General features: G+C 50.4%; 5 protein-coding genes across 5 annotated transcripts; 4 read left to right on the top strand and 1 right to left on the bottom strand.

Moving 5' to 3' along the window:
* Positions 1-19: 19 nt before the first annotated feature.
* Positions 20-1,873, bottom strand: Z518_07904 (uncharacterized protein; the record flags this gene model as incomplete). The annotated part of the gene is made up of 6 exons (XM_013413647.1): positions 20-143; positions 228-689; positions 748-1,232; positions 1,301-1,429; positions 1,485-1,524; positions 1,626-1,873. 6 exons carry the CDS (start codon positions 1,871-1,873, stop codon positions 20-22), a joined length of 1,488 nt encoding a protein of 495 aa, XP_013269101.1.
* A 1,748-nt stretch (positions 1,874-3,621) lies between these two features.
* Z518_07905 (uncharacterized protein) lies at positions 3,622-5,099 on the top strand (the record flags this gene model as incomplete). Its single annotated transcript, XM_013413648.1, has 2 exons — positions 3,622-3,624; positions 3,699-5,099. 2 exons carry the CDS (start codon positions 3,622-3,624, stop codon positions 5,097-5,099), a joined length of 1,404 nt encoding a protein of 467 aa, XP_013269102.1.
* A 1,242-nt stretch (positions 5,100-6,341) lies between these two features.
* Positions 6,342-9,986, top strand: Z518_07906 (uncharacterized protein; the record flags this gene model as incomplete). The annotated part of the gene is made up of 2 exons (XM_013413649.1): positions 6,342-6,577; positions 6,629-9,986. The coding sequence occupies 2 exons, from the start codon at positions 6,342-6,344 to the stop codon at positions 9,984-9,986; spliced, it is 3,594 nt and encodes a 1,197-aa protein (XP_013269103.1).
* Positions 9,987-10,429: 443 nt separating this feature from the next.
* Positions 10,430-11,630, top strand: Z518_07907 (uncharacterized protein; the record flags this gene model as incomplete). The annotated part of the gene is made up of 2 exons (XM_013413650.1): positions 10,430-10,705; positions 10,827-11,630. 2 exons carry the CDS (start codon positions 10,430-10,432, stop codon positions 11,628-11,630), a joined length of 1,080 nt encoding a protein of 359 aa, XP_013269104.1.
* Positions 11,631-12,495: 865 nt separating this feature from the next.
* Positions 12,496-13,104, top strand: Z518_07908 (uncharacterized protein; the record flags this gene model as incomplete). Its single annotated transcript, XM_013413651.1, has 1 exon — positions 12,496-13,104. The coding sequence occupies one exon, from the start codon at positions 12,496-12,498 to the stop codon at positions 13,102-13,104; it is 609 nt and encodes a 202-aa protein (XP_013269105.1).
* Between the last annotated feature and the right edge of the window lie 2,012 nt (positions 13,105-15,116).

A 15,116-nucleotide genomic window follows, 5' to 3' on the forward strand; every position in this document is an offset into this window, starting at 1 on the left:
AGCAATCGCCTTGGCTTGCTTAGAGCGTGTACCTGAAGCCTGGCAATTCTTCCAGAACAGTACGTCCTGCTGCAGCCTTTTTGTTGGAGGCATACAAGCTCAGCATCATTACTACGGCGCAGATGATGGAGATGACGTTGGCACTTCAACACTGTTAGCTTCGAACAATCCCAAAGGAATGGTCCTGAAGAGGCCCTGGAATATGGTGGAGAGGAAAATATACTCACACAATGGAAGCTTCTATTCCAGGCAGATATGTAGGGGCATCTTGGGAGCGGAAGACCAAGGACCCAATGACACCGCCAGTGCCGCCACCCATGATGAGCAAGGCGCTACAGAATGCCCGTTTCCAATTCCCACGAACGTTGTTGGCCTGCCAGGCCAAAGTTGCGGGGACATTGCCGTTGACTCCGGACGCAACGAGGAAAATGCCAAAGTACTGAACTCCAGGAGCCTTGACCCAGCCGAGGAGACACAAACCACAAATCGACTGGAGGCAGTTCCAGATGATGATGGGTCCTCGAATATGGTACTTGTCTCCAAGCCAGGCTTCGACATACATGAAGATACCGGCGAAGACATAAGGTGGAGTCGATAATGCTTGCGCGGCCGTGACGTCGTATCCGAGTTTGAGACGAAGAATGATGGGAAGAAAGAATGACAGGGAATATGCAACAGCGGTTCCACACCTGCGCGTGCGGTGTCAGCCAGAGGTCGAGGGCGACGATTTCTTCCCGAGAAACCCACATGTATATGATGGCGTATTGCCAGACTCTCCAGTCCTTGCCAGGACGAATGAATTGGCGAAGGTTGAACTTATGATCGGCGTTGGCATCGGCGCGATCGCGATTAATTCGACGAATGATGTAGTCTTCCTCTTTCTTGGTCAAGAATTTCCAGCATTTGTGAGCGTCGAGTGGGTAGTCCACGAGCAAGAACCAGTTGATAAAGGCCACGGCGATGGTGAGGAGACCTTCCATGATGAAGATCCACCTCCAAGCGGCCAAGCCTGAGAGACCTCCCATTTGCATGAAGCCACATGCTAGGACAGGCGCGATGGCTGATCCCACGCTGCTTATAAGGTAGAAGGATGAGAAGCGCTTGTGCACGTCAAATCTTGTGTACCAGCACGATAAGAGCAGAATACAAGCTGGCAACAAGCCTGCCTCGAGGATGCCGATTAATATGCGCAGGATAATCAACACCCACCAATCGTGGACAAAACCGAAACACTGGCAGGAATCAGCATACAAAATGAGAAGGCAGAACTACATTTAAGGTGAGCAAAATGTATTCTTACCATCATCACTCCCCCCCAGCAGAACGTGATAAGGGTGATAAAATCTCGGGGTCCCACTTTTCGGATGACAACAGCTGCGGGCAACTGAGAGAGGACAAACGGAATGAAGAATACCAGTAATATAAGGGACTGGAGATGTATCAGAACTGGTAAAGTGATAGTCAGGAACAGGAGATGGGTTTACATATCGAGGGCCGTGCTCAAGGCCGAGGTCGACGGTCATGCTTCAGGGTCAGTATCAGTTAGCCACGGATCCCTCTGCAGAACGAGGAATCAAGGGTCCATTTGGTACCAGTGGGAAGAAACGATTTTGGCAACAACTTACCCTGCAATAGCAGCTGAACCGAGATTTGTCCTGTCCATGAGAGCAATGGCCATTGCCAGTCCCAGACCGACAACGAGACGCCGGTCGACTTTGTGGATGATCCTTCTCTGCTCCGCACGGGTATATTCCTCGTCGTAATATGGATCAGTCGACTTGGTCTCTTTGCCCTGCTCTGAAAAGGACGAGTCGATTTTTTCGACGCACTCGACGGCATCTGGGACCTTGGGCTGCATTGCCGCGGTTGTCATTTTGAGTGATGGTGGTCTCGCTCTTTGTCTGTGATATGGACCGGTGAGGATTGCTGAGAACTGTGTTGGAAGGGAAAAGGGGAACAAGGGATGAAGGGATACAGACGCTGAGGGTGCTGAAAAGAAGAATCGGTCGTTTAATAAGTTTTCGCTTCCTTCAAGGTGGTTGAGGACGGAGATGGGCTGGGATCAACCACCGGATGCTCCGCACGGGTTCTATTTGCTCGGTCTTTTGCCCCGGTACTGCGTTCTTTGCCGCTTTGGGTGATTCAGTTGTCGGTGAGCACGTCGCTAATTCGATGGTACAACATGTCTTTTCGCCAGAACGTGGTCCACACAGTCCAGAACGTGAACCTCTCCGGATCCTATCTTCTCCCCCAGTTTCAATGATGCCTCAGTGAGGGCATCCCAGTCCAGTAGAGTGATTTCCAAAGCCGTTCCTATAGCAAGGAAGCGGAGAGGGTCCGTCCGGGGTCGATGTGGATTGAGGGGAATGCTAATCAGAAAAAGTTCATGCATGGCATGGAGTCCGGAGTATTATCAGCTTCGGCGAGAGAGCCAAGCAGCTCGGTATCTATTCGGTATGTTCGGTAAGTTCACCGACCTACCGAGTAGGATAATGCGTATCTCCTGCACTTCTTTTCTCAATCTTTCCAGGAGAGTCTAGAAGCAGGGAATCTACGGTGTCCACGTGGGACTTCTGAGGTCTGGGTGATGAAGAGGCGAAAGACTTCGCTATGCGAACCGGGGTAGTGATTTCCGTGGCAAAGGCATCAAGAGAGTCCCACTATCATTCGAGGTAAACGGCAAAACAGTTCGACGACAGATCATGTTTCTGAAGAATTGATTTTCTAGCTGACAGAAGAGTGTTTCGTTGCTGCCGTAGGCCAAAGAGAGAACGCAATCGTCAGCCCCTGTCTCATCAAGACGATTTTAACGTGCCGCGAAATGCCTCATTGAAGCAATCGTAGGATCTCAACATCAAAGAAGTCGTATATCATATCCATTGATTCTAGTGCATTTGTTAAAGGTAACGCACTCCTGCTATGCGCTCCTGAGGTGTTCACAAGGCTGAAGTGCCAAGGAGGGAACTCGGCTAAATTGCCTCTTCTCCCACTATCACTATTTTTGTCCATCGCGGCTCCTGTTTCATCCACGCAACTATCCATGCTCAGGTACTCTCTGAAGCGATTATTTCTCCATCCCAGGTCCTAGGGACGAATACTCACAGTTTCGGCAGATATCGAGCTTTGTGGAGTGTGCAGCAATCTGCCGAAAAGCTCAGTCATGCATCGACCAGAGCGCTCATAGTCAAACAACGGGTCTTCGGCATCCCAGGGGTGGCAAAGTCTGTATTTAACTCCAGATCTAAGAGGCTACACTGGTTTCATGGCACCCAAAAACCGACTCCCGAGAGCCCGAGAGCGGACAGATGCCCTTGGTGTATAGATCTACTGTTTCGCCCTCTGCGCTTTCAGGACAATCTACTTGCGACTACCTCCCGGATTGATCGACCGGTCTGTTTTTCATGACTTTCATTGCGGTTGGATCACTCGGCACACTGGATCCGAGAGATCAATCTTGAAGAAAATGACGTGGAGAAACATAAATATTAGACGAGAGTTGCTGCATGTATTGTCGGTCTATCTCTCGGCTGAAGGTCCCATCTATACGAAGTGGCTGGTTAATCGATGCTCTTGATATTCAACTCTGATCACTTCGCCAAAGCGAGTACCTAACGTTCAGATATGGTAAGCTGCCTTTTCCACGTCTTTGGCCTCGCTACTAGACCTTCAACATTCATTGCCTGGCTGACTTCGCAAAGGATGCCACGACTTTTGCCCTGGTCTATGGCTATCCCTTGGTGGCCTATGAGAAGTTGGCCACGGCCATAACAAGCGTTGCTGGCATCAATAACTTCCGACACTACCGAACTTTGAAAATGCCCGAGCATCGAATGGTGGTGCGAACAAATTGTGACACACTGTATTCCACATGCATTCTGGACCTGAGCCACAACGATGTTATTTTGACGATACCGGAGCTTGATCCAAATCAGTTCGCCTTATTCTCGTTCTACGATCCGTACGGGGACAATATCGCCAATCTTCGAGGGGGCGGCTTCAACAACCCAGGACAATACCGTATTCGACTGCGTCCAACTTCTACCGATCAATATGGTATCGACCACAATGATGTAGAAGAACCATATCAAGCATACATTAATCTTCCAACCATCCATGGAGTCCTTTCCATCCGGTGGGGTGTTAAGGCCTTTGATGTCGAGACGGTACAAAGGTGTCAAGACATGGTACAGCTCGAGATGGTCAGCCACTCTGACGGAGCTACGCATGCACCAACTGTTCAGCAGGTCCTTGAGACCGTAGGAGCTTCGACCGGCAGTACTGCGTATCCAACAACACCCGAGTGGATCCTCGAACTCCTAGCAAAGTTCGCACCTTTTAATGGACCAGAGCTCGTCTCTGAAAAGGGTCGCGTCGGGTATATGTTGTCGGAGGCAGGAATTTCGAACGGCACTTATAATACACCTCAGTCTACCGTGGACCTTGCCGGAGCATACAAAGCCGCCCTGGATTGTATCGCCAAATCTTACGCTGCGCCTGGAGTCGTCCAAACATTGAATAATGGTTGGACCAGAACTGCGAGCCAATATTCCGGTGACTACGGCACCAACTACGGCATTCGCGCGATCATCGCGGAGACCGGATACTTGATGCTGAAGTCACCACTTGCGTTTTATCCGTCTTGGGGAGATCCAGCTGATGGAATGACGGATTCTCTAAGCGGGTATACATTGCCTCTAGGCCCTCGTGAAGCATACATCTACGACTTTGTTGGCGGCAAGCCCCCCATCGTCGCACCAGGGTTCTGGAGCTTGACATGCTACGATGAGATGGGATACTTGATCTTCAACCAAGAGAACGTTTATTGTCTGGGAAATCAACACAAGCTGACATATCCTGACGGAACTCTGGTTTACGGCGGAGAAGACAAGGCTGACACGGAGCCCCGGTCATTCCAACTTCTCATTCAGCCAGTCGATGTTCCGCCACCTGCAAAGTGGAAGAGTAACTGGATACCAGCTCCTCGTGGCGGAGGTCGGATATCACCGATGCTTCGCTTCTTTAACGCTTCTGAGGAACTAGAGAAAGGCCATTATACTTACCCGATCGTCAGGAAACAGGCTGCGATTCCAGCCGACTAAGACGAGTGCTTCCCAACCGTTATTCAATTAAATGTTGTGATCGAGTGCCAGCATTGTATATAAGACGCTGGGGAAGTTTTGCACGCCACTAGGAAACGTTGGGACATTCTTTACATCTAGATGGTCGAGAAATGTGAATTATGGAGAGCCCTCAAGATTTATTGTCTGCTCAAGTCCTTATCGTCAGCCTTCTTTGACCAACGATGTGTCCTAATTACTCCCCATCATCCAGACGCGTGGACCGCATCGACTGACTCTGGGACGAGCTTGGAGTACGATTTGTATTTGATAAGATTCTCCATACTTGGCTGGCGCAAGCTCCTTCACCATACAGGATCAATCTGCTCTTCTTCCCGCTGCATGTCCCTCTGCACGCCTTAGCAAGTTCAATGATGGGTCAAAAGCATCTTTCGATGTAGTGTTCTGGTGATAGCGCTCTTTGCGTGACGTAGGAAGCATGTGGAACGTGGAGCTCGTGGAGGAACGATTGGATCGTCAGGAGAATTGCAGGAGGGGATGGCATAGTAATGAGAGGAACATTTGGAGAAGCAAAGGATAAAAGAAGAGCAAGGATGATATCTCCAGGCGTTGAGCACAGAACAAGAACGAGCTAGACGCCCTGATTCTTGACTTGCGAGGGAGATGTAGCAGAGCAACGTGGAGGATAAATAGAGAAGGAGTATTTATGCTCGTGCTTAAACTCCGACTGTGCACGAGCCTGACTGGTGCGTCAAATGCGTAAACGGGAAGATGATTTGTCGCAAAGCGAGCGCCGGGAACATCAACTTCCAGTTCCCATCGCATTGCGACTCGCCAGTTGCCTCATACCAGAAGTCGGAAGGACAGAGTTTGAGCGTGAGGTCACTTCTCTCGGGTTCAGCGGAATCTCCGAATCCAGTTCCAACTCTGCACTGATAAGTTCGAATGTCTAATAATCTGCGAGCTACTGATGCAACCAAGCAACACAATTCTTGACCCATCAAATACCTCTCCCACTGCCACCATCTCAGTTCGTCATCTTGCAGCTAGCCTCAACTGCTAGTCCGAGTACGACTTTGCCAAACCTGTGTGTAGGTCCAGGCTTACCTCCCGTTTGGGACCTCCATCTCATCCGTCCCCTTGCGCCCTCAAGTTACATTTTCCACGGGACGCGTCAATCGCCCACAATGTTGCAGCAAATCTCATAGCTATCTCGTCCGCAAATGACGGCGCCATTATTCCTCGACCCGCACCACTTTCGCCATGAGCTCTCTTCTCAATCCGATTCACAGTGCGAGCCAAAAATGCCGGCCCAAGCATCAAGTCCTGGTCCTGAAATGCTATCCCAAATACCAGAAAACCGTGCAGGAGGTCAAGCCAAACCCCTCCGAGTTGAGTTATCTGCTGTATTACGCCAGCACACGACGCCACAAGCTACAGAAAGTTGGCGCATTTCTCGAAAAGAAGAATGCCGGTGATATCTGGAAAGGACGACTCGGGTACGAACAATGTCTGACACTTTAGGATATTTTGGCTAACTCGCCGCTCAGAAACGTCCAGGTCACCCTTCAGATCCTCACTGCCATTATCGAAAAGGACCCCCATGATCTCTCCCTTTACTCGCGATCTGTCCTGACAATCCTCTGCTCGGTCTTACGCTCCAAAGATGTAAACATGGTGGAAGAGTCGATTCCGACATTTGAAGCATACTGTAAATACGTGGACGCCGCATCACTTACGACGGACCAGCAACGTGCCGAACAATACTTGTCCATCGTACAGCACTACGCCGGGTTCGCCGCCAAGAAAAAGCCCGCCGACAAGAAGAATGGTGATTCCATCCCACTTTCACTCCGATGGCGGACCATCGGTCTGCGTGCCATCCGAGCAGCGGTAGCCTCCGAGGCCCTGGCAACAAATTCTGGCCCACAGCTTAACATTGTCATGCCCGTGATCTTTGAAAACTTGTCATTGGAAGAGGAGAATGTCTTGGCCACCTTGCAGCAGCGAGCAAAATCCAGCGAGAAAATGGACGACGAGATTGCCCGGAGGCGGCGAGTGAGCATAGCAACCGTCACCACAATCGACACCACGGAAGGCGACCCGGCGACGGCAGTTGAGACTACTGCCGGGGCGGACAGAGTGGCGGAAGAGGAGGTGAGGACTCTGGCTTTGAGGTGCTTGAAGCAGATCTTTTCTGTCGGTATCGGGAGCACCAGAGGTCAGACTCGATTGGCCACGGCCTTGACCCTCAAGTTTATTGCCTCGAAGAGTCCGCCTCCGATCACGGCCGAAACGGCGCGGCAAGGAAATTGGGCCACGTCGTTGTTTGAAGCGATTGCTCGATGGACCCCCGTACAAGATCGATTTCTCATCGTGGTTACGGCCATGGAAACCCTCGTACGAAGCCCTATTGTCGAAGGCGTCCTCGAGAAGCAACTGGTTCTCACTACAATGATCGACTGGCTTCTCAGTTCCTCGGTCAACTTGATTGGATTAAGTGTGATGGATGTTCTCCTTGGCTTCATCCAGCATATGTTATTGTTATTGCAGCTTGGCGGACCTAATGCTCGCATCGTTTCACCACATCAGAAGAATACCCTCGGGATATATCGAGAAGCAAAAGAAGCTTTTGACCCGACATCCGTCTTGACCTCAGATGAGAAAGACCGGGCGCCTTCGAAGGTCGAATTGACTGCGTCGCCCGTGAGACAAGAATTATTGATGAGTCTGGAAAAATGTATCGCCTCGCTTTCCAACCACATCTACTACACGGATCAAATCAGCGACATGCTCACAGCTATCCTGGCACGCTTGAAACCATCTCCCCAGTCAGACGTCCCCACATCGGCGGCTGCTATCAACGACCCAGCCGCCGCAACGAAAGCAATCGCCGAGTCGGCAAGCATCCATGAGGACCCCAATACGTCTGCATTCTTCTCTTTTAATACTGCCAGAATTACGGCAGTACAAGTCATCAAGGAAATTTTGATTCGTGCCAATAGCAGACGGAGCGCTACAGGTGCCCCGATCGAAGCACGTGCGCGGGTTGGTGTGCAGGTATGGGAAGGCACGCAATGGCTTCTCAAGGATGAAGAAAGAGAAGTGAGATTCGCATACGTCGATGCACTCATCACCTGGCTCCAGCTGGAGACCAATAAAATGGACACGCTCCTTCCCAGTGATGGGAATCGAAAACATTCGACGGGGAAAAAGAATACAGCCCCAACGGGTGAGGCTAGCGTCGCTAAAAGGGCCGTCTCAAATGCATCTCGAAAAGAATCCAAGCCTGCCAGGTCAAACTTTTTGGCCCTGCTACATCTCGCCATCTACGATAGTATCTTGGACGATGCCGAAAATGAGTCGAACATTCTCCTAGCGTACCTGCTGTTGACCCAGTTGGTCGATCGTCTAGGCGTCAATGCGATTCGGAGTGGGTTGCCCATGATGCTCCGACTTCAAGAAACGGCTTTGAATGGCGAGGTTGTCTCAGCTCTAGGAAGAGTCAATGTTGCCAGTGTAGTTCACGCTTACTTGTGGACCATGGCTGAAAAGTTCGATTTCGAAACCAGTACGGTCGGCCATGAGATCAATGCCGAAATATCCCGACGGAAACGACTTGGAGTCTGGTGTGACCAGGTCAAGTTTCCCGCCTTATCTGTTGGAGACATTCAAAAAATACCTGCCATCAACGAAAAACCTCCTGAATATCCTGACGAAGCCGCCGAAACTATCAAACCGTTTTTATCGGTGTCGGAATTTGTTGATGAGATCGCCACGGCTTATGACACCTCACTCCTGACTCCGTCCACTTCAGCTCCTTCTTCACCGGGTCGAGTTTTCTCGGTGCCGACGCTGGGGTTTGGTTACGGGTATGGAGTTGCTCCAGTGTCGAGACACGCCAGAGAAGATCAGCTCCCGCAAAAAGTGAAAGACGAAATGAGTGCTGGCTGGAGCAGGGAAGCATGCATCGCTGCTGTTGAGAAAGAAAGTGCAGCTTCCATGACCGGCTCACGAACGGGTGCCTCGTCGGCCCTCAAGCACCACCTCAGCGTTAACGGTGTTCGCAAACAGGATTCCGTTAGTGGCCGAGAATCTCCCATCACAGCCAACGGCAATACGACTCCCACTTTTGGACTTCTCGCTGGATTGGGGAGTCTGACCAAAGTCAGGGGATCAAGTGCGAACGGATCTCCTGCCAGGGTTCCCACCACGTCCAGCCGAGATTCGACTATGAGAGTGACTGATCTCAAACGAGCGCTTTCAGGCCATGCCGCAAGTGGCCGACGACCAAGTCCCTTGCGAAGACCTGTAGCAGGATCAAGAAGAAGTATAGGAAGTAGTGAGACTAGTAGCATGATCAGCTGGGATGATACGGACGATCGCAATCCTTCATTTCTTGATGTTCGGTCAACTGGAGTTCCGAATGACTCAGTCAACCATGTCGCGGACAATACCTCTCGACCTCAAGGCACGGAGGCAACCGAACGGGCTTCTCAAGACTCAGGCGCGGCCCCGGCAGTCACCGCTGATCCACGTATCGATGCGGATGTGCCCCCTGTACCGAAAATCCCGTCCACCCTCAATCTTCCTGGGACGTGGCCCCGAGATGCTTCCCCTCCTCGACCTGCAGAGCCCACGCTGAAGAAGACTCCTTCTCCTTCTTTAGAAGGTGGCAATACTCCTCACGCAAAGCGGATTACAAGTACTCCATATTCACCGTCCACACGAGAAAGGCAGGGCGTTCGAAAGAGCTCACGACCGACGAGCAGGAAAGGTCCAGTTTCCTCTTCACCAAATGAAAAGTTGGATTTGGACTCATTACTGGCCGGGATACCTTCTAGTGACATGACTGAAGAGGTGGACAAAGAGAATCGAGGCAGTCGCTTGATTCGGCCTCCCTATTAATATGCCAGGATGAAATAGAGCCTGACATAGATATTGTGGATTGGCATTTCACCTCTTCACTTCCTGGTCGGTTGTATACGATGGATAGGGTGGGAAGTCCTACCTTGGGAGCGTGTGTACAGTTGTTTTGACACACGTTGGGTTTTTGATCTTTCGGTGAGCGACGACGGCCATGCGGGTTGTTTCAAATGAGCGTTTCTGCATGGCGCCCCGGCAACTTCATCTGCATGGACACTATAGATTTTCTGTACAGCAATGCATGCGACCTGTGGATTTCACGCTTGTGTTCATAGTGTAGATTCAAAAATACCCCAGATTATTGGGGCCTATCCCTTGCAATTTGCAGATGAAAATAAGAATGAGGCCAAGAATTGGAGGTACAAGTTGACTTCAATTTCAACTTCCATCTTTTTTCATTTCATGTTTCAACCCGTCTTGCACAAATGACTCTAGTTCTTCCCGCACAGTCTACCTCCTGCAAAGACCATGATCCGGTCGTCATGGTCAGTATGACTCACCCAATCAGAGCATCGACACTACTGGACCTTGAAGGCGGAAAATTTGGGCGACCACCATCAAATTCAACATCATCACAGGTAAGACGAACCGGGATCTTGATTAAAGGTCTGGATCCGCGGTTTGAAGCGATCTGGAGAGGTCGAAGGTTGGTTGGAATCGGCACAGCAGATGCAGGGGAAGAGGAAATCGGTTCGGAAAAGGTAAATGAAAAGCTACTCTCTTTAATAAATGGCGTTAATGTCCCTGGATGGACGGCAGAACATTTTGCGGAACAGCCAGAGTTAGGACCAGAAGAGCTAATATCTTCCTCTCAACATCCAGGCCTCTCTGCCTTTGCATATTATCGCGACAGCATTGCTGCAAAATCCACTCAGGCTTCAACCACCGGTGCACGCAACCGTTCACATAGTGGCACCTCACACTTATCAAACGATTCCTATTTTGCATGCCCTTCTCGCAAACACGGTTCCTGACTCACAAGTGGCGATAGAACTCCTCAAACACGTCCGCCTCTTGCAATATTTCGATCTCTCTGGGCTATCAGAAAGTGTGGCTGAAGTCAGCGAATGGATACACCGACGAGCCGAAAAGGGGCCAGATTGGGAGTTGCCTGTACCGAGCGTAGGCGATCGCGACAATCTCAGAGACATTGTATTGATCCAGGGAGTGGGACAGACAGTGTCCGCAACACATCGACGAAGTGGGTTCGTACAAGCCAATGCACTGCTGGCAACGCTGACGCGGAGTATTTCACAACTTTCAAGAATGTCTGGAGACGTGTTGGTTCTCTTGGATGCCCCGATCGAGGTTGGCACGGCAAGGGATGGAAATTCCCATCAGAAACCCTCTAAATTCAAGACGTATGCCGTCGGACTGGTGCTTGAATCCGCATTTTCGAATCATTCTGGCGAGTCTTTGTGGTTGGCGTGTGGGAATGAAGGATTATCCCGGACGTTAGAAGCGTCGTTCGACTGCTTGGTTGCGGTTCACGATGGATGGGGAAGAGCAAACGATACGAGTAGAGGACAAGAAGAACAACAGAATCATGTCGTGGAAGTTGTCAAGGACAGAGTGGGTGACATGACGGGTCTGTGGGCTGTATGGGCCCCCGATGGTCATGCCTGATCGTTTTGAGGAGGCACGAGGAAGACAACATGTTCAAACAAGCGAGCTATTCGGTTCAATAAATCGAAGAGGGCTCACTTGCTTCAACGACTTGACCCACATGAAGAAACAGCTCTTCCACTCTCACATCGAGGCTATGCCTATCAAAGATCATCGCTTGATCCTCCGATCTCAATACCCAAGACCAACATACTTTGCAGTCTTATCTTCCACAACATCACTGCACTGTCATCATGGACATACAAGTCAGTCATTGTCTTCTTTATTTCTTGGCCGCAATCAACACATGACTTTCCGGTCCCTGGAGACACAGGATTGAGCTATGGCTCTTTCAAGGTCATCGGCATTTCCCGCCGAATTCAGGGTTGAAATTTAAGCTCTCCCATATTTAAGGGGAGAAAGTTCATCAAGGAAATCAACTAATATTGAACTTTCACCCCTGGAGCTAGAAATCGACTCACTTCTTCCGTACTGAGTTTGATATTCAGGAAGACGATCTGGCAACATTGGAATGTTCGAAAACCTGTCGAGGCGTGCATGTCAAGCTGGCCTCTAGTCCATGTGTGGTGTTCGTGGCCCAAGGTGCTTGGGGAATTGGACAATTGGTGACACTTCGGGCTTGTTGCAGGTGTCACCAAGTATCAATCAATGCAGTCGTGGGTCTTGGTAGAAATAATGATAGATAAATTCATTCAGTCAAGTGTCTGGAAGAGTGCTGGGTGGGTAGGAGTGAAATCCCCATTCTGCATATCAGCCGCCCGACTTAATATACGTTGAAGTATTCGATGCGCACTGCAGTTCATGAAATCAATTCCTTCCACTGCAGCTTTGAACAATTCATGTTTGTAACCTCCGGCGACGTTGAATGGCAGAGGAAATAATCGCGCCTTCGCTCTCGGCGGCGCCAAATGGCGCACCCTCTCCTGAAGAGAGCAAAGACCTACCTCAACCTCAAGGCTCCACAGCACCAGCACAACCTCCGCCTACTCTTGTTGACAATGCAATGGATACCAATACTTCACCCACCATAGTGACTACCGTCCCTGCACCTGTAGTGTCCACAACCGGTCCTGTACCTCTCGACTCCCCTCTCCGTACTGTCCCCATCCACCCTTCGCTCCCATCTGTCAAAGTCCCCACTACATCCAAGACCACTGAACCCAACACGAATCCTGTCACCTTACAACCCTTCACCGAGGCCGAACTAGCGAAGTACGGCTTTGAGAAGTTACGCGCACAGATCGTTGGAGCGGCGGGGAAAGATTCCAGCAGAAATCGTGAGAGATTATTGGGCGAGAAAGAAAAACATGAAATCGAGCGGATGCGTGAAGAGACAGCGATGGTTTTGAAAGCGAAAATGGAGGAACGAGAGACGAGAATTCGAGAAGTTGAGCGGGAAAAGGAGGAAAAGGAGAAGATCCGCGAAGTGGAGAGGAAAGTGTTTAGGAAGAAGTTGGGCGCGAAGGATGTATGAAGACCAGAGGAGAAGACAAGGGTATATGTGTGCCTCCGAGTACTCGAGTCCCCCCCGGATAATCCAGTTTTGTGGCCCTGTGAGAGAAATGGATTACTTGCAGGGGGGCTGTGGCTCTGGGACGGCGAAGAGCTGTGATCATCGAGTCGACTCCAGTATGGATTAAGCGGGTGATCTTCTATATCACGATCTATACCTGTCCTACCGAAAGCATCTCTGCGAATATGGATATCAGAAAGAGACCCATGGATCCAACGCCTGTACACCTCAGTGGACATGGTTCAAACCTGGCCAGCCAAATGAACGCAACAGCACACCATCTTCAAAACCAACTTTGGGTATAGCCAGATTTCCCAAGAACAATCAGTAAACTTCCACCGGCCCACAAGTCAAAAAGCCTCACTTTCTCAGAACTAGCCTCCGGGACCGCATCACCTCTTCCTGGCCACCCTCAACGACACAGTGCCAACTTCAATTCCACCACTTCATCACAGTCATGCTGCTAACTCCAATCATTCCACGTATTGTATGGGCCCATACAATACTTTTCACCAGGCGTGCACTTAACACCCAGACAGTTACCCTCGGTGACCTCTTTGGCGTCAAATAGTGGTGAGCGCGACGACCTCCCCGTTGTAAAGGGGGGGCTCGACGGCAATATTGCCCTGGTACTCGGCATAGCCATCTGCGTCCCCTATAATTCCCTTATCCGAGTCCTCCAACCACTCCGGCTCGCCGGCGTTGATCATGTTGAAGTCGTACCAGGTACACTTATCCTCAGGGGTCCGGGTGTATCCTCAGCTATACGGGGGACGAAGTTGTCGCGGTTTTCTGGCCAGATTTTCCAGCTGATGCCCATATCCGGGTCCATGGCTGAAGTCGTGCGAAATTGTTTCTCCAGCATCAAGCACGCTGAACTGCTCCTCTGGCTTTTGATCCACTTCACCGGGACGCGGATCGTGGATAATGTTAATGTTCACTGCAAAATGGCAGACGTCCCCCTTCAAAGGTGTTACCGTCCGTGGACTGTGTCTCACCATTTGATTTCGAGGCTGAGACGGATTCGGAGGACAAAGGATTTGCGGACAAAGTCAACGCGGGACAAGTTCAGTTTTTGCTGCTGCACTCCAGATGCGCACTGGTGCAGTGAATTCCAGCTAGTCGGCTTTGGAACGGGCGCGAACAAGGTCCTGACAGGAGTTTTCGAACCCCAACTCCTCAGGTTTTGAGGGTGGTTTTTATCCAGAGTACGTCGATGTTGCCGAGACGGTGGTGGACTCCGGGAAGGCAGGGGCGGTCGAGGTCCCTGAGGAAGTGCTCATACCCATTTCTGAAGTTAAGGTAGGCAATGTGGAGCAGGGATACGGTACTAGGCCCATGACAAGGGCGATTATGGAGCGCCACTGGGGATAGGCGCCATCGTAACACATGGTGAACCGAAGTGCTGATTGATAGAGTCAGCTTATGTTTGGCATGATGAGATTGAGAACGCTGAATGGAAAGGGAAGAGAAGAGATCCTGTTTCTGTTCAAAGGACATGATGAAGAGGAAAGAGGGATGGAGCTTATTTGATATTCAGACATATATACCTTCTCATCAAACCTTGATCCACGTATCTTCAAAAATTGAGCTCGAGTTCCTTTTCATTCTCCGTTGCACTGCACTTCATCTGTCCGAACTTCTACAACAAACCTCTCACCCTATCCTTCATTTCGGTCGCTGATTGATCCTCCTTTTAAGGATGTGGAACGGAATTCCGTTCGGGCACAGCGAATTCCCACATACGTGTGCACGTGCAAATCAGCGAAGCTGATCGCATCAAGATTCGATTCGTACCTAGCCAACACATGCTGTAGAGGAGGCGAGCATGGAGCCGATGCAAAAGGCAAATATTATCAACCGGAAACCCAATAGGACGTAAAGGACACGACTGATGAATGACGTTTCCCAGCGGTAAAATTTCTTCAAGTTGTGTTTGGAACTATTTCTTGGGTTGATAGAGGGAGAGCCCC

This window comes from Rhinocladiella mackenziei (assembly GCF_000835555.1).
Source record: "Rhinocladiella mackenziei CBS 650.93 unplaced genomic scaffold supercont1.6, whole genome shotgun sequence".
Taxonomy (NCBI): Eukaryota; Fungi; Ascomycota; class Eurotiomycetes; order Chaetothyriales; family Herpotrichiellaceae; genus Rhinocladiella; species Rhinocladiella mackenziei.